Raw genomic sequence first — 21663 nt, 5'->3', positions numbered from 1 at the left:
ATTTGCAGTCCCATAGAATTCTCTGTCCACACTTCAGTTGCTTTCTTCATGTTTAATTAATTTCAGTTTAGTTCAGAAGCTGGCTAGCTTAATCACTGCGCAACACTTTACCTTCAGGTTTTTGGGGGGTTTCTTTTTCCAGGGTGTTTTTCTGAGCTGAACAGATTAGCTGAACAGGGAAAGTCACATTGGCGTAGATTACTTCAATGCCTGAAAAAAATATTGAGAAGGTGTAATCATTCTTTGTGTCAGACAGTTTTCAGGCACCTTTTGAAGAAAATCAAAAGCCACATATTAGATTTGAAGTGTATTGTAGTCTTCCATTCTGTGGATCAGTGTGTGACACCAAGGCAAGCAAGACTGCACTGTGCTCCTCCAGCCTGACTTGGGAAACTGTCCTTATTCAGAAAAGCTCATGTCGAGCATGTGCTGAATGCTGAATATTTTTGCTGAAGCAGGACGAATTAAGCATGAGCTGTCTTGAACCAAGGCCAGTGTTAGAGGTTTTTTGGGGTTGGACAAATACAGATCTCTCCAAAGCTTTGTTCCCTATTTAAAAATCAGAAAATGATGTCAGAAGCTACATCCCTGTCTGCATTTGGAAAAAGATATATAGCTTGTCAGTAGTCAGTGTGTCCCTTGTGCCAGCTGGGAGCTCAAGCGGGTCTGTCAGCTGTGCCTCTGGAGTCTGGCTGCACAGGTAGCCCTGCTTCAACTGAGTCTTCTGTGCATTTTTTAGCTCATTGTTTGGTGTAATGCCAAACTGATCACTGAGAGTGACCTGAGGGCCTGGTTTGTGAGGGGTGGACTGGCTGAGCCTCCCTGCAGTAGGGGCTGAACCAAATGTCTGTGTCTCATCAGTGCAGGGCAGTGGCTTAAAACTGAGTGGCTGGATCTCCTGTTAGCCCCAGCTTTCTGCTGAGCCCCTCCAATGGATTCTTCCATCTGGGGCAGGGATGCCAGTTGTGTCAAATACACATTTTGGATCTTTACAGAATTTTTTTAAACTACTCAGGAGTCTGTTAGGCTTCATTTCAGAGGCTCAAATGTTGTAGTGGGCCAAAATCTGTTTCTTCATAGGTCACATATTACTACTGCCTTGAAGGTGGCTGTGGCCACCTGGTCTTACTCTGCTTCTACACATCAGTCAAACCTTGGAAAAGTTGGTACTTCATGTAAGAACATAGGATCTTTGTGCTTGCAAGTGGCTGATTCTTGAGTTTAATGTAAGAAGCAAGTGCAGACTGATTATAGGTCTCCCATTTGGATTTATGCTCAAGGTCATTTTCTCCTTGGCATAAAAATGATTTGCCAAAAAAGGTTTGTTTGTTATACAATTCTGCTACTGATTTGGTATAACTTCCTGAAAGTTGTGAGTTAACAATTTGTTCTACTTCCAGTGTTTACTTATTCAGGCAAATGGTATGCAATAATACATTTTCTAACAACTGCAAAGTAGATGAAATTCTGTCTTTGAATTGGAGATACAATCACCGATTATTAATGTCTCATCAACTAACAAGACAGTCCCCGCCCTCTTTTATAGACTTTGCTTGGAGCATGTCTTGAGACAAGACTGTACAGGTGTGAGCAAACTGTAGTTAAGAGAAGGAAGACTGCAAACTTTGGTTGGCATCCTTATATTGTGGCTGACATAAGACGTTTGTTTTTCTAGCAGGAATGGTTCTGTTCTCTTCTAGAGAAGAGCACAGAATAGCACAGCAATAGAACAATCTGGTTTGCACTTTTCAAAAAGTAGTTCTTTGGCAAATGCCAGCTGCTCTCTGTTAGCTTTCTAAAAGCAAAGGCTGTAGTGACTTGTGTAAGAAGCACACATGGTTTGGTTTGGCTTTCTGTTCCATGCTAACTACTGCTCTGCATCTTTTCAGTAAAGTGTCATCTCTTGGGTTTGGCACACCCTGCCTCTGTGAGCACAAGTCAAGTAGAGCAGCAACGGTTTTGTGTTAGGTTGAGTTCATGGCACAGATTTTTTTAATTCTACTTTCTTTTTTATTTTTTTCCCAAAATTCAAACCATATAAATACCTGATTATCTTTGCCATAGGAGCAAAGAACTACTTTAATATTCCCAGTAGCATATTTTGAACAACAATTCTTTAATTAAAACAACATTGGTCTCTTCCTGTATTTCATGGCTAGCAAATGAGAGAAAACACCAGTGTTAATATCAAAGGGAGTCAGTTTTCATTACAGTAATGGTTCAATTGTGCAATGCTGTAGGCACTGAAATTTAATATTATTGTGACTTGTATTGTAATTGTAGGATGACAGAGGAAAATGGATTAAGTTTAAATGTAAGTGTACACAGCAGCACATGGACTTTTTCAATTGGAAGCCGAGGGTTGGTACAGGATGGGTCCCCCTCTGGCTCTGTCATAATGAATTAGTATTTTGTAAATAACTGGGCACTAGACTATAGATTTATTACCTTTTGCAGATCCATGTGGACACACACAGACATACATCGATTCTGTAGTGACTGTAATTGCAGTGCAGAGTTGCAGAACGGGTTTATGCCTCTAGGCTTGCAGGGTATTTGAATGTCTAGGCTTCTTGTCTTCACCTTTCATGGAAATATTCTTGCCTGCCAGTTTGTGTAGTTTTGTTCTAAAGGATACACCCATCCTTTTAGTTCAGGCATTGCTAACATATGCATGGCCTCAGACTGGAAAGCCCTTTGTCATCCAGATGAATAAACCGAATTCAAGTTGCAGATGATCTTTGCTTTAGAAAATTATGCTAGAGACAACAAGTGTTAATGAGCAATATCCCCCTCTTTTCCAGTCACCCATAAACATTCAGATTGCAATGGAAGGCAGCAATTTAAACCATCCATTACTGATCTCTCCCATGCAAGATTAAGGACAATGAAAGCTAGATGTTTCATTTGTTTGTAGTGTAGGGAAGTGGAAGATGTCCCTAAAGCAGTGCCTGAGAGTGTATTAGTGACTAAAAATGATGCCCTGTAGTTTTACCCTGTATCTTCACACTCTTCCTCAGATGTATGTTCACACTGAAACCTGTTCTAATGTTAAAGTGCAAAAGGGGGCAGTAAAGTGCTATCCAAAAAAAAATGTTTATTTTTATGGGTACTTTTTGTGGCAAAAGTTGCATTTCTCAATAGGCTTATAATTGCCGTATTAAAGTAATGATCTCAAGAATATCTTCTGTTTGAAAGGCTTACAAAAGTTGTCAAAGTGTATCATTAAGTGTTGTGGACGTAGTGTTTGTCCTGTATATTTCCATGTACTTCTGTCCTTGAATGGAGCCCTGAAACATGCTACATATTTGGAAGGAATCAAAGGCAGGAAACTTTCCTCAGATATATTTAGGACGTAGCTATATGAAGCACTTCTGAAAGAATTCCAGCTTTGCTAATCATCTCTGATTCTCATGTTGTTCATTACTTAGCACCACGTTTCTGGAAAAAGCGAAATGAAAAGAATGCTGAGGCTAGGGGTTTCTGCTTGAAGTACTAAAGTGTGTAGTGGTGGCATGGGTCAAGAGTTGGGCTCTCATCCAGACCCACATGTGTCATTTGTCAAGAGGTAACTAGAAAGAGCAACTAATTACAATGCACCTACTGAGTGTTTTTTCTTTCAGAAATTTCTCAGAGTAAGCCATTTATACAGACTGGCTGCTGTTTTCCACTCTCGCCACTTGCAGTTTTTAAACTCTACACAGAAAGCACATTTCTGTTGAAATGAAATGAAATAAGAAGGAGAATGTGCCTGTGTGTTTCTGTGCTTTTGTATGAGAGCAAGTGAGCAATGATTCCATTTGCTGAAGCTGAGTAAGTCCAGCACTGTTGTGAGGTTCATATTTCTGTAAATGCTGATGAAATGTTAATATAATACACTTTGAAATAGAACATTGGTCATACTCATCCTTTTTTTTTTTTTTTTTTTTTTTTTTGCTCCTTACTTAAAAGACTGTCGTGAAGCACATTAGTGGTTCTTTTGTGGTAACAGGAATTGATTTAGTAAATGGATCAGAATTCTCTGGTGCTTTAAGTAGAGCAGTAATGGCTTTCTGCATATAATACAAAAAGTTAATTGCTATTAATAGTGCCTTATGTGGAGGTCATATATGAAAACGGAATATAAAATATTTTTTATATATATATATATATATATATATATTTATATTTTAAATCCTTAGATTTAGTAAAGGATTGGATTGTGTATCTTTGCAACATTTCAGGCCTTACCCTTGCGGTAAATGTTCTGGGCCAAGTTTCTCATTCTTGTGCAAAAAACCCATTACACAGGAAAAGGCAAATAAGTGTTTTCTCTCGGAGGTTTTTTAAGGCAGGGAAGAACATGACTGACTTTTACATGGGGAAAACAAGCATTCCTTTTTGGATTTAATGGGGATGGAGGGGTAAAACCCAAGTTGGTTTGAAGGTTTTAGTTACGTAAGTGGGTTTTTTGCTTTTTTTCTGTGAGTGAGAGCCAAAGCAAGAAGGGAAAGGGCAACTTTCTAGCAAAACTGAACCACCTCTTGTATGTAGAGGTGACATCCCATTGAAACAGATACACTGCCTAACAGCAAAACCCTTCTGGCAGCTGTACACGAGGTGGCTGAAGGCAGGATGCTGCCTTGGATCCACGTGGTGGGCTGGGAAAAGAGGGCTCTCGGTGCCCCTGCATTTGTGGTCAACCTGAGATGACATAATCCCAGCCGGAGACAACATGATTCCTTGGAGAAGGACTGCAAAGTGACCTGCCTCTGCTGGAACCCAGGATTGGGGTAGCCTTGAAAGGGAGTCTGCAGCATTTGCTTTGGCTTACTTACTTTGTATGAAGAACGAGATCAGATCTGTAACCTCGTACAGCTTTTAAGGAGACACATTTTCTCCTTGAGTGTCTCCAATAAGATGTGCTTAGTTCTGGGTTGCAGGTGACCTTCCATATATGTAAAGGGTGAAAGGGATACGCTTTTGCCAAATATCACCTCTTGGCTACAGAGTTTGTGCTCTCCCAAGTGCAAGGCACCTTTAGACTTTGGGTGATTCTAAGCTGAGTGGAATAAAAAAGTGTCTGTATTTCTGCAGCAGCACTAGTCATAAGAGTTATTTGTTGAAGGAAGCTTGTGACCAGCTAGGGCATTTTCTGATGTGTTTGAAGACGAATGGTGTCTGTGGGTATCTCTGTACAGTAGAAGCTCTGTGCCTTCAGAACTGTGATGTGATGGTACAATTTGACTGTCAAATCCAGCAGGTCCGTGCAAAAGAATATTTACTTCAGAGAGAAGCATGTGCACTCTAAGCCTATCCTTGGTTTACACGTATTAGAAATCCCTTGTATTTTAAATGCTTTCCTCTAGTACTTTGCTAAAGGTAGTGCAATGAATGGATGAATGAAATGGCTAAAATTCCATACATGTTCCTAATTCCCTGTCCACTAAAACTTTTGAGAAAACACAATAATGCTACAGAATCATTCTTGTGTTGGTTATTAAGATTTCACTTGAAAACATACTGCATCTTTTTACTCTACTGAAGTAAATGGAAATCCTGAAACCGATGTCAGTAAGAATAGGTCCAGAAAAAGGCTCCAAGAACAGTGCCCATTTGCGTGGCTGCTTGTGGCACATGAAATGGTGGCACTGCTGACGTGTCCAGTGTTGTGATTGAAACAACATAAAACCTTTACCATTCCCTTTTTCAGTGCACTGCAAGCATTTGGCCCAGGTAGTCTGAAAGAAGATGGGCTCTTTTAGAGGTGAGGAAGAGTGAGGAGAATAAGGTACCCCAAATCCTAGGATGGAGATCATCAGCTATGATTTCAGGGAACTGTTTCAAAGCACTGAGGAGTTTACTGCGGGTTTATTTCAGGGGAGCCTGAACATAGGTTTTTCCCTTACAGTAGAAGTGAGAAATACAGGACTTGCTGCTTTACCAACTCATGTTGTAATATTTTATAATTTGGCTTTGTATAATGTGGTACTTGCCATTAAAGATCTTAAGGGATGAGCGTGAATATATTTGTTTATTTATTTGTTTGAATTCCTTTTAGTTTCTAGCCTGCAAGTCCCATTAATGCCAGCAACCATTCCTTACATAAATTGTTTCATTAACTGTGTGGAAAAATGTTACATATAAATAAAGGTTAGCAGATTAAACTTCTTCAATTTTATTTAAATTTAAAAACATCCCTGTTTAGCATGTTGTATAAAACTTTCCTGTAGTATTAAAATGATTTAATAAGACTGCACTGGTAAAGAAAAGTAGCTTCCAAAACTCACTTAAAAGAATTTTAATAATATAAAATGCTATACTTTTTTTGCACTCAAAGTTTCATTTGCTAGTCTGTGTATAAAGCCAGTCTGTCATCTTGCTGTGTCACACTATGGTATTTTTTCTTGTAAAGATTTTGCAGAAGCATAGTGCCTTTTTTCCTCATAAAATTATGTACCCATTTTAAGACAGACTCCACATTAATCTTTTTTTGATGAAGCTTGTTTTTCTGTCTGTCCACAGCAGTTACTGATCCTGTTCTCATTGAATTAATGTTCACTTAATCTCTTTAAGTGGAGAGAGATGAGTCCTATAAAATCACTGCTTCTGCACAAAAAACATTTACAGCCAGGTGTATACCTTATATGCACATGCATATTTTTATATATGGTATTGAATATGACAAAAACTATCGTGAAGGTTTTGTGTAGAGCTTTTGCAGAGAGCTCTGGTCTTTATTTTTGGATTTTGTGCAGTGCAGTGTTTTTGGGAAACAGGAAACTGTTTTTCTGCTACTTCACTGAAATCACTAGTCTTTTCCTGAAAATTGTATTTGCTTTGCATCAAGCTGGTAGGACTTTAGCCTTGCTTAAATATCTCTCCTGTGGACTAAGTAATATTTGAAATATGAATGTTGTTGTTTTCTCAAAAGTCAGATGATTAATACATCGACTAATTAAAAAACATTCTTTTTAGACAGTAAGGACTTGTATGTGGAATGTAATTCTGTATTCTGTTTCAGTTTGCAGTTTTATAAGTAACGGACTAACATACTGTGTTATTAGTATTCATGATATTTCCTTAATAAACTTTTGAATTAATAACTTTAGAGTCAGGCTTGTAGTTAAAACTTCATAAAGTTAAGCATGTGGATTCCCCAACAGTAGGTTTCAGGCTGCATTTTAAGAAGTGTCTTGATTGTTCACATTTTTAGGATTATTTTTGTGACACTAATTTAAAGCTAACTGCCTACACCAATTAGTTTGGGTAAGTTATTAAAGCACTGAAATTTGGCACTGCCTCCCCAGTTAAATATACAAGCCTTGTGTCAAGTACTAACACGCTAACACTTTCTAAAATCATACTTATTTTATAATTACTAGAATATAGTTAAAGCTAAGTGTGCATATATATATTCACAGTATATGTACATATATGTATGTGTATAGTTTCGCAAGTTGGAAAAACCGTGACAAAACACTTGGTTACATCACTCAATACTGAATATCAAAATCTCTTAAGAATTTATTTCTCTAAGATTTTTTTCTGTAGATAGTATTGCAATTTCAGAAATTTCTGCATACTAAGAAATTATAGAATATTCTCAGTGAATGAGAGTGTAGGTAGGTTAAGTTCTACTTTTTTTTTTTATTTGAGAGTTTGCTGTTATGAGGTTAGGCAGGTTTGAGTAGTTATCATTAAGCAAAAATTCCTTTGTAAATTAATATGGTTGAACGGGCTAAGTTTGTTTCTCTAAACAATAAGTACATTCTTAAGAAATTCTTTGGAAACTAATATTCTTTTTAAAATATATATATAAAATTTTGCAATCAAATTTAACTTCTTGAAGACTTTGACAAGTAAGGTTGCATTACTGCCAGCAGCTGCTGCTGAGACTCAAAATGAGTGTGGTAGATAAAGTGTGAGCCAGGAATGAACCACTCTGTTCCTAATTTCTGTTTGTGTCTCTTGACTTTTTGGTCAAGTACAATAATTATCCTAAAAAAGGTTTGGGAACTCTGCAAGGTGTTGTTATTTGATGAGCTGCATGACTAGTTGGACATGTGGGAGGGATTCACATCCATGGGCTTTTGCACAGATGTCAAATGTCGCCCACAATGCACCAGTTTTGGGCTGACAGTAAAAATGCCATCTGTATCGAAAAGTGCCAGACAGAAAGTGCATGAATTTCATCATACAGCTTATATGGTACTTAATATATTTTTCTGTGCTTTCTCACAGCAGGCGCCAGGATTATTTATTGTGAGCAGGATTTTTCAAATGCTCCAAGAGTCTCTCTGTATCTGACTGCTGACAGAAATGAGTTGGGAAGCTTGCTAAGCTTTTCTCTTAAATTTTTGTTGGGGTCCAGGGGCCTGTGTTGGTATGTAAGTTTTGCAGTAAGTCATACTTAGAGCTGAAATGCAGAAAGTTATAGAAAGCAGTGGTTCCAATGCTGTCACTATCCTGACTACTTGGAGAGCGTGTCACTGTCCCAAGCCACCATTGAAGTAACAGCCTCCACAGGATCAGTCCCAGGATGATGGAAACACCTTGCTTCATCTTTATTATATCTTTTTTTTTGATGTGGAAGAAAAAACAACTACTTGCTAATTAGTTGAAAGCGCATTTTGATCAGACTTTAAAGCCATTTTGTTAATTTTTATAGACACTGTCCTGCAAACATTTCATCAGTCTTGATGCTACTTTGGAATCCTTAAGGCAACATCAACACTTGCAAAAATGAAGACTCAGAATTAATCCTGATGCTTTTTAATCTCCACCAAGGCTGAATGTACATTGTCCTTTCTTTTTTCTTTTTTTTTTTTCAAATAGAAGGTCTTCAAAAATGGGATCATAAAACAGTAGTCTTAATCCTCCTGACATTTCATAAATAGCTTCAAAAAATGCTTAGTACGCAGCAAATTATTTATTTAAAGTCTTTATAAAAAGTACAGTAGGAAAAGTACTACACAAATGCAGGGATAATAATCATGCCTACGACTAATCAGCCACTCTAAGTTTTGGGGTTGAACTGAAATGCATGAGGGGAAACTTTTTTATTAACTCCATCCGTATTTGGGCTTTGTTGTTGTAAGAAAATAAGGAAAGTAAATTGGAAAAATATCTCTCCTAGCAAAGGTCATGATCAAAACTGCATAGTGTGGAAAAATTTCAATACAATCAAGTTCTCAGATTAATCCTTGCGTTTTAAGCCTTTTTTCTTCTCTAATCCCATCAGCGTTAGATCCTACAAGTTCAGACACTCAAGTAGAAGGAGATTTACTGAGTTTAGTTCTAAAACTGTACAGACTTCAGAGCCATAGCAAGAATATTCCCTGCCATAAAGTCTAACAAGTGCATTCATTTAAAGCTCTTGTAAAATGTAGTTTTAACTGTCTGTTGGGAACAGTTCTGTCCTCTACCTTTTATGGGACAATTCCTGGCTGAAACTAAGGCTCACAAGTGTGCCCTCTTTCTGTCGATGTTTCTGAGGATTGCCTGTCATACCATCTCTCAACCCATCCTGTTTGTGCTCAGAGTTTGCATGGAGAACATATGCTGTGGCTATTACATGTATATACACAAAGTCTAAAATTAGAATCAGTGTCTTTTTTTTCTCAGGGCAGATTTTAGGTTATATTATTGATAATGATGGACAGGTACATTTATCTAACCTTAAGAATTTCATATTTGTTATGTATGGGAATCTAACTTGATTAATTTGCAAGCAAAGATTCAGTCCTTTGAAATCTCAAATGTTTCCTATTACATAGTCCTGTTATATGAAGAATTGCTGGCAAGAAGTATTTGCAGCAGTGGGATCATACAGTGGCCACCCTTTGTCCTGGCATGCAGATGGGGGAATATGAGCGATTGTCATCTTCCTGATACAGCAGTGCTGCACAGGAGCAAAGTTAAAACGGGGCTGTGGTCAGACAAAGTGGTAGAGTCAGTCACAGGTGACGCAGGTTGGCTTGGAAACTCTGTCCCTTTGCTTTTACCTGGTCAGAGTTAATCCCTGAGGAGAGCCAAAATCAGAGTACATGCTGCTCTCTTGGGAATATTTGCTGGCTGGGATCCTCCTCAGTCATGGGATCATAGAATCATTCAGGTTGGAATAGACCTGTAAGACCATCAAGTCGAGCTGTTAACCCAGTACTGCTGTGTTCACCACTAAACCACATCCCTAGGTGCCATATCTACACACACTTCTGGTGGTCCTTCAGCAGGCTGGTAACTCCGAGGGCACGTTCCCACCTTTCCATTTCTTTGACCATTTCAGCTTTCTGGAGGTGATAGTCGCTGCATTCCTTTGGCATGTCTGAAAACGGGAGGAGGAGGCGCAGCTTTGCCCTGTCTCCACTTAAATCTCAGTTTGAACAGCCGTGGCCAAACCCAGTTTCTGCAGTCTGGGAATTACACTGCACAGCACAAAAGAGCGCAGTGATTTATACATCAACAGTCGCTTTTCTTGCCATAACATTTCATTGTTCTAGTTCCCTAAATCTGTAATTACATGTCTTTGTCCTGCTACGTGCTGCTTCATAACAAATATAATTCTTACACTGGCTTTGTGAGTGAAAATAATCGTGCTCAATTAACACAGACCATAAACTTGAATTGTGTGGAGCAAGCAGTTGTAAATGATGGATTCGAAATTTGGGGCGTTGCATCATCCTTTAATTTAGTGGGTTCTCCCCCACCAGTACTTCATGCTGGTGGCTCCTTTGGCCAAGCCAGAGGTTGGAGGTCACCGGTGCTTTCAGTTTTGTTCTGCGTGGGCCTTGATACTCTAATTTAAAGTTTCCAGGAAGGCTGCCTGTGAATAAGCTAGATTTACTACGTGTGCTGTTTAAATATTAGCACTTGGAGAAGGGTGTTCATTAGACAGGAATTGTTTTACTTGGTTTTTCAGGCCAATTCGCCATTAAGGAAGATCTTTGGAAAATGCTGGCAGGCAGGAAAAAGAGGAAAGAAAGTCTTTTAGGTCTGTGCATTCTAGTACATTGGTTGTGTTTCTGGCTGTTGTTCTAAAACATGCACTTCTTGGCCTTAATTGAAATAAATATGTCTTAATGGAGAGAGAAACAAACAAACCTTCTGTGGCTTTTGTCCTTGTGAGAACATGACTCCTCATTTTGTGCATGAATCAATACTATAAGTAATTTTTTATGTTTTTCTTCTATGGAGAAATGGTCATGTTTGCCTGTTAATTAATATGAGTAGGAAAGACAAAATACTGTGTCTAACTGCAAATATTAAAGCTCACTGCCAGTTTGTGTAAGAAGTCTTCCCATACACAAAAAAGCATACCTGTCTTCAACTACTAGCACAAAAAATAATGACAGTACTGGTGGAATTTGTGAAGAGAAATCATTGTAGGGGAATGGTCACGCTGTCCTGGATATAAGTGTTTTTCCCAGAAGCATGTGTGGTCCATGGATTGGGTAGATCTCTGTCCATTGCAGAGATCTGTAAGCACGGTCCTGGTTGAGTGTCTGGTGTTCCTTTGTGTTACACTAGTAATTTAACAGTATTTATCAGCATCTTGATATATTGTTAAAGTCTTACATTTTTTCATGTCCCACATAGCTGTTCAAGGGGGATGAAAGATTATTTTTGGTATTATCCCATATTCAAAATTAGCAAAATATGTGCAAGACTAGTAGAAATACTAGCAAAACAGAAAAACAGAATCATAGCTCACCAGGTATTGTATTAGCTGCTCTGCATGGCTAAATGCAGTACAAGAAACAGCAGTGCCTGCCAGAGAGAGATGTAAAATCTGCTAGTGTGCCCAAAACTGGGATAAGGACTCAATCCATCTATAATTTCCAAGATCTAAATAAACATCTTGTTGATATTGAATCAAGCCCAAACTATTAAGATTTGGTTTGCTCAGTCTGTCATTTCGGTTTTGGAAACTGTTTATTCCTGTCTGTTCACTGCAGTTGCTACTTTTCTGCATGCAATTTTATTAAGTATCTCAAATTTTATCTCTTCTTCTCTTCCCCCATCCCCCCTTTTTATTTCCTTCCTTTTAGATTCCTTCCTGGACAAGGATTGGTACTATATCCACAAATTGGAGACAAACTGGATATTATATGCCCAAAGGTGGACTCTAAAACTATTGGCCAATATGAATATTATAAGGTCTACATGGTTGATAAAGACCAAGCAGATAGCTGTGCTATTAAAAAGGACAATACACCTCTACTTAACTGTGCCAAGCCAGATCAAGATGTTAAGTTTACCATCAAGTTTCAAGAGTTCAGTCCTAATCTCTGGGGCCTGGAATTTCAGAAGAACAAAGATTATTACGTCATATGTAAGTTCAAACTTTCAGTTGTTCATTCTTTTAAATATAGTTGGTCCTTATTTTGCATGCTGTCTTGTGTATTACAAGAAAACTAAGAGGCATATGAATGGGTTTATGTATTTTTATCTGAAAATGATTTCTTGCCAGCATATTTTCAATATTGTTTCTGATTTCCAAAGGGTCTCTGTCTCTTTTTTCCTTGGTTTGTGTAAACCACATTCAATTGTACTTCTATGCCTGTAAAAGGCTTTTTTTTTTTTTTTTTCTTTTTGGTTTTTTTTCATGCACGGTATTGTGTCCTGTGTTTGCATTAGAAGTTGTGTGCAGCTAAACTGTGCTGTGGCTCCTGCTCACAGCCCTGTGCCGTGCTGTCGGCTTTGTCCTTGGCTTCTCTTACACCAGGAGTAAGAGTAGGGTGACCCAGCTGTGCTCAGATGAGGCATCCTGGCTAGCCATTGCTCCAGGTGCTCTGGGAACTCTCACAGGAAGCATCTTTTGGCCACTTTGGTGCCAGTTTTGTCAGTACAAGGGTTACTGGTAAGGGCTTGTAATTGAACATGCCTGTCCTCAAAACACACCTACTATGTCCATACAGTAGCTAGGAGAGTTCTTGGATAAAACCTAAACTAGCATGGTCTTGAATTTTATCCTTTCTCATGGTCCTGGCTTGCTAAACATTTATGTATGGCACAGGCTTCTGTGCAGCAGTACCAACTTTGTGTGAGTTTCTGATCAGGGATTTATGGCTGAAAGCAAGTCTGGAGGTAGCCACTCTGTTCAGTGATTCAAATTACTTATGATGTGTGAAGTTAATGATGTGAATCAGGAGTTAGCATAAGCTGAGACCTCAGCAGTATAACAACAATTTACATTAGTTTAGGTTTTGTCATTGTAATATTACGCCCTGTGGATCTCATTTAGCCCCATGGGCACTTTTGAAGTCTTGAGCAAGTATCTGCAGTTATTAGGTGATGGAACAAATTCTGCAAATACCTGGCTTTTCTGCAGTTACAAAGAAGTTAGATACTTATGTGTCTTATTTCACAGAATCGTAGAATAATTTGGGTCGGAAGGGACCTTTGAAAATTCATCTAGTCTAAACCCCATTCAATGTGCTGGTACATCTTTAACTAGATCAGGTTGCCCAGACCTCTATTCCCAGGTATGGAGCATCTACCACCCCTCTAGGCATCATGTTCCTGTGTTCCACACACTCGCTGTAAAACATTTATTCACCTTACCTGGTCTAAATCTACCCTCTGCTAGTTTAAGACCATTTATCCATGTCCTGTCACAACAGGTCCTGCTAAAAGATTAAGTCCCTGAACATATTTCTGCCACCTCCCTGGAAACTGGAGGATTGATAATTGTTTTGTGTGATGTCTGCCAGTGCAATTATTTCTCAATTTCTGATCTTAAAATATTGGCAGTTTTAAAAGTGCTCTGATCAAGTACTTTTGAAATGGAAATGGAAATTAATTCAGTATAAATTAATGCTCACTTCCCAGTTATATCCATAATGGTACATGGTAATGTATAAAACAAGGTTATATGTCACAGAAGCTTAAGTAAGAATTCACTGCATTATTAATATTAATTACTAGTTTTAGAAATTACTAGGTAGGAGTTACAGGAGATACAAACCACCATTTTTTTTTGTTTTAAAAGATTGATAAATATGGGCACATTCTCTGTTTAGCTGGGGAGTATATAAAAATGTGATGCCACTTAAACAATATTAACTTTGACAAACTTCCCACTGAAATTCAGTCAGATATTTACTAGGGTGAAAGCAACAAAATTACATGTTGAGAGATAGTTAGTAGGACAGAGAGATAGTAACTCCTGTGAAAATGTGTAGCATAAAAATGACCATGCTCTAATATTTGGCATAAATGAGGAAATGTGCTCATTATTTAGTGCTGCTTTTAAAAACATCCACAGAAGACCAACTGTAGTGGAACAAATGGCACTGTTACAATTATTACCTGAAAATTATGGGCACAAATGGAGCTTTCTGATGCACTGTCAGTTCTGTCATATCTATGTCATGGATTTACCCAGAGAATTATTAAGTACGTCTCATTTTCATTAGTTTTGTATAATTATTTCATTATAGCAATAAGACATAATAGACGTTGCATTTCCTGGAAGATTACAGCATAGCTTGGTTGAAAGAACTTACTCAGCCTTCAGTCTAATGCCTCTCTGGCCTAGCAGTAATACTGGAGTGCCTCAGGGTATTATTTTTCCTACTCATTGTGGCATAAACAAATGGCTAACTTATCACTCTCTTGCCAGCACACTGACTGAGCTTCAGCAAGGGTACCCATACATTTTAACAGGCTGGACAAAAAAGCACCCCACCCTTGAAAACCCAGCCATCCTGAAGCTAAAACCCTCACCTTCCTGTCATTCAAGGAGAAAACAATAAACTCAGCAATGCTGGTCTCAGAAGCACTAAGAGCCGTAGAAAACTAGGCCAGTGCTCAACTAGGACACCATTTTAGAGAGTACTGGAGCTAGATAGGGTTTTATTAGTTGGTATTCAAAAGCTCATGACACAGCCTTGTCAGTGCAAGTTCTAGTAGTCGGGACAGTTGCTGTCATTTTTATAAGCAATAAAATGCATCTTAGTCATGTATGCAAATCAGGCTTTAAATTGTTTGCATACATTCCTATTCACAGACCTGTAATTCTTTCTTTTCCTTCCATCCTTCCTTCTGTCCTTCCTTCCTTCCTTCATCCTTCCTTCCGTCCTTCCTTCCTTCCTTCCTTCGTCCTTCCTTCCATCCTTTCTTCCGTCCCTCTGTTTTGCCTTGCTTGTTTTGTTGGGTTTTTTTGAGGGGTGGAAAAGCTGTGAAATGAAGGCAATGATGCATTTTATATGCCAGCTTTCGATTTTAAAGTATTTTAGGATCTTGCATTCCCTCAACTAAGTGGCATCAAACAAACCTAACACAAGAGCTCACTGAACTCAGCATCTTTGCAGCGTTTGCTGTGGCTGCGCCTACAGCCTAATCTCACGCTGTTTATGCTGGCAGGCTGTTGTCAGCCCTTTAAATGTTTTGTGCATTGTCATGCACCTTTATCATCTTGCCATTATTTGAAAACAGAGTTTGTTTTTCTAAGGTAATAGTATGTCGTTTTTGGAGCTGTATTAAACAGTAAAATCTCTATTCATTTTAGGGGGTTAGTCATTTTGGGATGAGGTATTGCAACACAGGATGAAGCAGCTTTCTGAGCCCTTTAGAGACATATGATTGTACAGGAATTCTTCAAGCCATAATTTTTATATCATCCAGATGTATTCATGAAAAATATAGCAGAAGGAGATCTTTTCTATTCAGTGCTTTCCTAAGCCTAGGCATATAAAATCTTCTCATTTCACAATTCCCAATTTTTTAAAAAGTAAAAATGTGGGTAAGTTTCTCATATCTGTTTTCACAATTAGTGGTACTTTAATAAATAAAAAAAAAAAAAGTAACCCATTTCTTTGCAAGATATTCCTCAATATGACTATCAGTATCCAAAGAGTTAATTCTATGAACAGCAGTAATTGGAAAGATGATACTGAATGGTATTGTGAAAGTGAATAAATGATGTAACAGTGTCCTTGCTTTTCTCTTCTTTGCTATCATCAATTTTTCGTTCCTGGGAAATGAATAGATTCATTTTCCTACAGTTACCTGATTTCTTTTCAGCAGAACTGGAGAAGGTCAAATGTACTTGAGATCTCAGAAGTATTAATGTTTGATTATCCTAAAATATGTGACCATTTAGCTAACATATCATAAGTCTCTAAGGAAGTCCTTAATCACATGCACGAAGGAAGATACATCATGCCCAACAGCATAAATATCTAGGTGAAGGGCAAATTTGAGCATAAGGGTGTGAAGATTTGCAGCTCTGATCTTTGCATTAAAAAGTCCTTTTATGTCTTTGCATGGTTGGGGAATAATTTTCTGCTGTTATGAATTGCTCAGAAAAAGCAGTGAGTATATTCTCACTCTTGAGGAGACACTCAGTACTTGATCTGCAAGTAGTTGGGTCCTGGTGTCATTGCTTCAATACCCCTCTCAGATGCAGATTTCTTGTTTGTGAGAGAGAAGCATTAGCATAGTTCAAGTGCATTTCATATACCAAAGATGTTTACTCTTGGTGTACAGGAGTCATCCTGAACCCTTCCCAATAAACTCGGCCTTTAGTCAGAGGGCCTAGAGCACCTGGAGATACACTGGGTTTGTGCTGAGGGAGCTCTGGGGGAAGCCTGTGGGAAGCTGTGCCAGAGGGAAGGGAGCAGTGCCACCTGCCTCCAAGCCACTGTCAAACTCCTTAGGTAGTTTGGCCAAGCAAGCACATATTTCATGCCATCTCTTCTTTTGCATAAGTGAAGTTTATGGGCTGACATCATCAACATTAAAAAATAAGCCACCTGCAATGAAGGCTTCACCTGTTCCAAATTTGTAGTAGAGTGACTTGGGACTTGGGGAGGGGCTACAGAATGGTTCTCTGAAAGATTCCTCTATAAGACTTGCTCTGCCTGGACCTCATTAGCTGAGCTTGCTGAGCTAATGATGCTCATTGGCTTTGACGTTGGCAAAATTGAATATGCAGCTTTCCTTAAATGTTTTTTTGTCAACTTTTTTTCAAATGACCCACTTACATAATTGGCTTCTGGCTTAAATTAAAAAACATATATTTATATATATTTGATCCCTGACTGATTTAAAGGTTTATACTGGCTAGTAGCACTATATTTTGGATAACTGCTGTAATAGTACTGTGGCTTTTAAAATCAAAACAGTCATTCTGAAACTTCAGCATTAGCTGTGTTTGAAAAAAATCACAAGGCTTTTTATGTTTTCACTTTGTCATTCTGTTACAATTAAAGGGCAATAACTGTCTGAGGAAGAACATATTAAAGGACAATATAGATTGTGCCCTGAAATATGGCCCAGCTGGGAAGAATAAATCTCTTTGCATGGCCAAACAGATTTACATTAAAATGTTATTTTAGTATTCTGACCAGTTTAAGTGCTGGCTAATCTGTCTGGCTGGGCATTCTGAAAAATTCTCAAATTCTGAGGCATATTTCAGCCTGCAGCCCCCTGCAACCTCCAGATCACCTAGTGGAAGCTGCCCAAAAGGGTACAGTAAACAGGTTTTCCTTTGTTAATGCCAAACTAGCCAAAACAGGAACAAATACTGTTTCAGAAATTCAATCCCTTTATTTTTGCAGCAAAGACATTTTTCCTGGTTTCTGTTAAAGACTCTGTGGTCCAGAAATCTACTGGTTTACTGGTTTGGGTTTTTTTTTGGTGGTGGTGGTGATGGTGTTAATGAAAGCCAGTGCGATAATCGTCACTCTGATTCCATGTGTACAAAGATCACTTTTTTCTTTCCGTTCTCCTCCTCCTTCCTCAGAAAATTAGATAAATAATTTCTCAGTGTAAAATGATATCCAGAGGTCAGTCTTTGACTTTGCTGAAGAGTCTTTTAAGGGATGTATCAGCAATACCACTTAGCTCTTGTTGAATGAAATATAAATACAGCTTATACAAATAATATTATTAGAGAGAAAAATCACTGTCTGTGCAGCTTCAGATTTCTAACAGAGTCTAAGACCTGCAGGATTAATGGAGTCATAGTCCTTTGGGGTTTTGTCCCAGACCACACAGGTCTTGTAAGAGAATAAGGCTATTTTATATTGATGGACTTTGTTCATATTCGGTGCCATTACCTAGGCAATACCAATCGTTTATCTCCTTTAAAGTAGACAGAGATAGTTCAGCAGGAAATCTGTTATTATGTCTCTATTCCTAAGGGAAGGAAATGAAAGATAGGAATTCTCAGTTTGTTAATTCTCAGCATGTTGTGAAAAAAATACAGTTATCTTCCCCCACACCTCCGCAAGTATTCTGAATAGATATGGAATCAGATGAAAATGAAGAATAATTGTTCAGACTGGAAGAAAATATATTCAGGAAATACTCATGAATTGAACAGATTTTAAAATTTCATAAGAAGCTGTTTAATAGTTTTAGTTGCTATTTTTATATCTCGCTTTCATAGTTCCTCAGAAACAGTTTATAAATACAGGAAATACAATACATTCACAGAGAAAGATACTGTGTTCTCCCTTAGAAGTCTTTATGTATGTAGTATTTGTAGTGCTTTGCAAAAAAAAAAAAGCTTATACCCCGATCTTCTCCAAAATGTGTATGTTCTTAGATTTGCATAAACATCCTTAACAGGACTACATGCAGAAGAAGAATGTGCTGAGTGTGTATTTTATCCTTTATATTCAGGATATGAGTAACTGTTTAAATCAGGGGTGTGTGTATTGGAATGATGTGCCATGCTATGAGGAAAGCATGAAGAAAGTATCTGTCTAAACTGAAACTTGAGAGTGCACTACCACACTTAAACACATTTAATTTCTATTTTGTATGTAAGTTCGGTGATGATCATTTAGCTCATAAGGTGGAATGATTGTTCTTTATTTTATATGGTTGTTTGTATCATATGTGTTACATATTGCAGTATTTCAAGTCCTAAAATTAAAGATGAGGAGCTGCATAAGGATATATAAAGACTTTAATGAAACTCATTTTAAAGACTCAAAATTGTTTGCCTCATTAAAGTCTTTGCGTAGCTGGAACGGAGGGAAATTACTTTTGTCTGAGAGCTGCATTAGCTAAAACAAAAGGCTGGAATGGTTGTAAACCAGGGTTAAATATCAGTTTGGATTTTCTTCCCTGACTTTAGTCCATCCTGGAAACCTTGAATGAAGAATATTTCAGGATTTATTTCTGATAAATCAGACTATAAAACTAAGCCCTAATGGGCAGTCTTCCAGTTTGTTTTTTCAGTCCCAAGGAAATCATGCAAATTTTTCTGGAAGTAAAAGCAGGATTAGGCTTAAGGTAGTCTTAGCTGTTCTTGGAGAAGAGTCCGTATTAAGCCGATAAGGCTGGTTTTTAAAAGCATGTTTGGATCTTTGTTAGCGTGATTTATCTGTTTTCTGTTCGGTAGATGAAGGCAGCAAAAATCACTAAAATGCAGCAGCAGAATAGTCCTTATGTGCTCACTGGGCTACTGTGAGAGAAACAGAGTTCTGAATCCAGATCCTGGCAAGAAAACTTAAAAATTATTTGTTTTTCAAGTCTTTCATGTTAGCACATAAATGCATTAGACCACAACAGCCCAGCTGATTGCAGAATCCCAGAAATGGATTGGTTTGAATGGCAGCTCTGGAGCTCATCTAATCCCCTGCTCAGACCTTTGATAAGGCAGGCCCACCTGCAGCCAGTTGCCCAGAACTGTGTCCAGCTGAGTTTTGAGTATCCCCAAGGATGCAGCCCCTCCTCCTATGCAGGTGCTCCCATTCGTTCATCATCTCCGTGAGCATTTGCTGCACTTGCTCCAGTGAGTCCATATCTGTCTTGTCTTGAGGAGCCTGTGACTGCCCCCATCTCGGCAGGTGTGGCCTCACCAGTTCAGAGTGGGGTGGAAGGATCACCAAACCATCTCCCCAAACCAGCTGCCAGTTACAGATCGAGCCCAAGAGCTGTTTGCTTCCTTTGCCATGAGGGCACGTCTGCCTCATGGTCAGCTTGGTGTCCTCCAGGACCCTCACAGCCTTTTTGCAGAGTTGCTTTCCATGTGTTTGGCCCCAGCCTTTGCTGAAAGTTGATTCCAAATGCCATCCAGAGGCTGCCACAGCAGGTTCAGTAGCAGAATCAAGACATCAGCAAAATAATTTTCATTGCAACAGGAAAAAAGAAAAAACCAAACAAATAAATAATGCTACAGTGTTAAAACCTCAGTGAATTTTTAAAAACTGGATGAACATAAGTATTAAAAGTATCCGTTCGCCTGTCTAGTGTGACTTTTCAAAATTCCAAACACTGGCAGAATTAGCATATCCCACTGGAGTTTCTTAAAATGAACCAAGATGTGCCTATGTGATAATTTCTAAAGAAGCTAAACCTCTTAATTTCTTAATGGCAAGTATTTGAACAGGAGATCCTGTAGAACCTTGGAAATTCAGATTGCTTAATTTCTGCAATGTTCCCTCATTAAGGTTTACTTTGTGGGTATTTTACGGCTCTAAACACAAACATAAGCATACTGCAGTCAAAACAGTGCTTAACTTCTGATCATCTTTGCCAAGTGTACAGTCATCCAATAGTATCATAATTGATCTCAGTACTAAGGTGCCAAACTCTGTGTTGCTGAAGGATAGTTAGATGATGTAAATAGCTTTTTGTGTTTTGCAATAAAGTGCACTTTTGTTGTGCTACATGTAAAAGCAGGAGATGAAGGTATTCTTTTATTGAAGCAAACATGTGGAAAATTGCTCTAGATTGTTATAGTACAGAGCATCTCCCCTGAAAGGAATGAGGTTCATCTACAGGGCAAAGTCTGACTGTGGTACTTTATTGGGGTTACTCCTAGACTCTGTGTGGTCAAAGCAAATAACATCATGTCCATCTAAACTGTTATAACCATGAGACTGGCACATTTTCTCATCTGTAGTGTTATATTCTAAACTGTCACTAGGCATTAACTCAGTCACTGGTGAAGTCCTACCACCTAGAGATGAACTCTGCCTCAAAATGATGTTTTCCACTTCAGTGCTACTCGTATAGCAATTACTGGGTCATTAATATCATTGCATGCAATTAGTGACAGTAGAATGAGCAAGAGGTTTGTTATTTATTTAATATGAACTTTCACTATAACCCTTTCTTTTCCAAGTGCCACAGACAAAAAACAGAGATTTTCAAGGCAGCTGAACATCCTTGTAGAGCGAGGTTGAATTTGTATGATATAGAAAGTAGGTCCTCATTTAATGTTAAACCCTCTGCTTTTGTTTCCAGCAAGCCCTCTTGTCATTAGCAACAATCAGTGTAACTTGAATGCTAACTAATTCCATTAGTTCTGTTCAGCTGAACTGTTAGGCAAAGCTTGCTGTGGTAGTGGGAGACACTTCTCCCCATCCATGACAAGCTTTTCTCAGTAGCGTGCTGGGAGAGAGGATAGATTTGCGTAAAATACCTGTTTGTGGATGGTGAAGTCAACTAACTAGTAATCTGTTTTAGATGCATACTTTTGGGTATACACTAAATACATCATAATTAGTGGGCTTACATCTGCCACAGTTACTTCAGCACTCACAAATATATAATTTGTTTATGTAAACTAGAAGCAACCATGTGTGCAGTGGATCATTATCTGACAACATTTCTCAGAGTATGTGAAATATAGAACTGAAATTCTTTTAGAAATACTTAACTGTAATGAAAGATTTGTTGTTCATAGTGATACAGTATTGAGATGCTTTTCTGGTT

At 38.3% G+C, this 21663-nt stretch overlaps 1 protein-coding gene across 1 annotated transcript in view; it reads left to right on the top strand.

The window, feature by feature from the left end:
- The window catches only part of EFNB2 (ephrin B2), a 45235-nt gene that overhangs the window by 10109 nt on the left and 13463 nt on the right, over positions 1-21663 (top strand). The window contains exon 3 of the mRNA XM_059839316.1: positions 12030-12313. Within this exon, the coding sequence (XP_059695299.1) occupies positions 12030-12313 (284 nt within the window). The remainder of the gene's footprint in view (positions 1-12029; positions 12314-21663) is intronic.

Source organism: Haemorhous mexicanus, chromosome 2 (genome assembly GCF_027477595.1).
Source record: "Haemorhous mexicanus isolate bHaeMex1 chromosome 2, bHaeMex1.pri, whole genome shotgun sequence".
In the NCBI taxonomy this organism is placed as follows: Eukaryota; Metazoa; Chordata; class Aves; order Passeriformes; family Fringillidae; genus Haemorhous; species Haemorhous mexicanus.
Note: the sequence above shows the minus strand (reverse complement) of the source record. Positions and strands in the feature narration are given on the sequence as shown.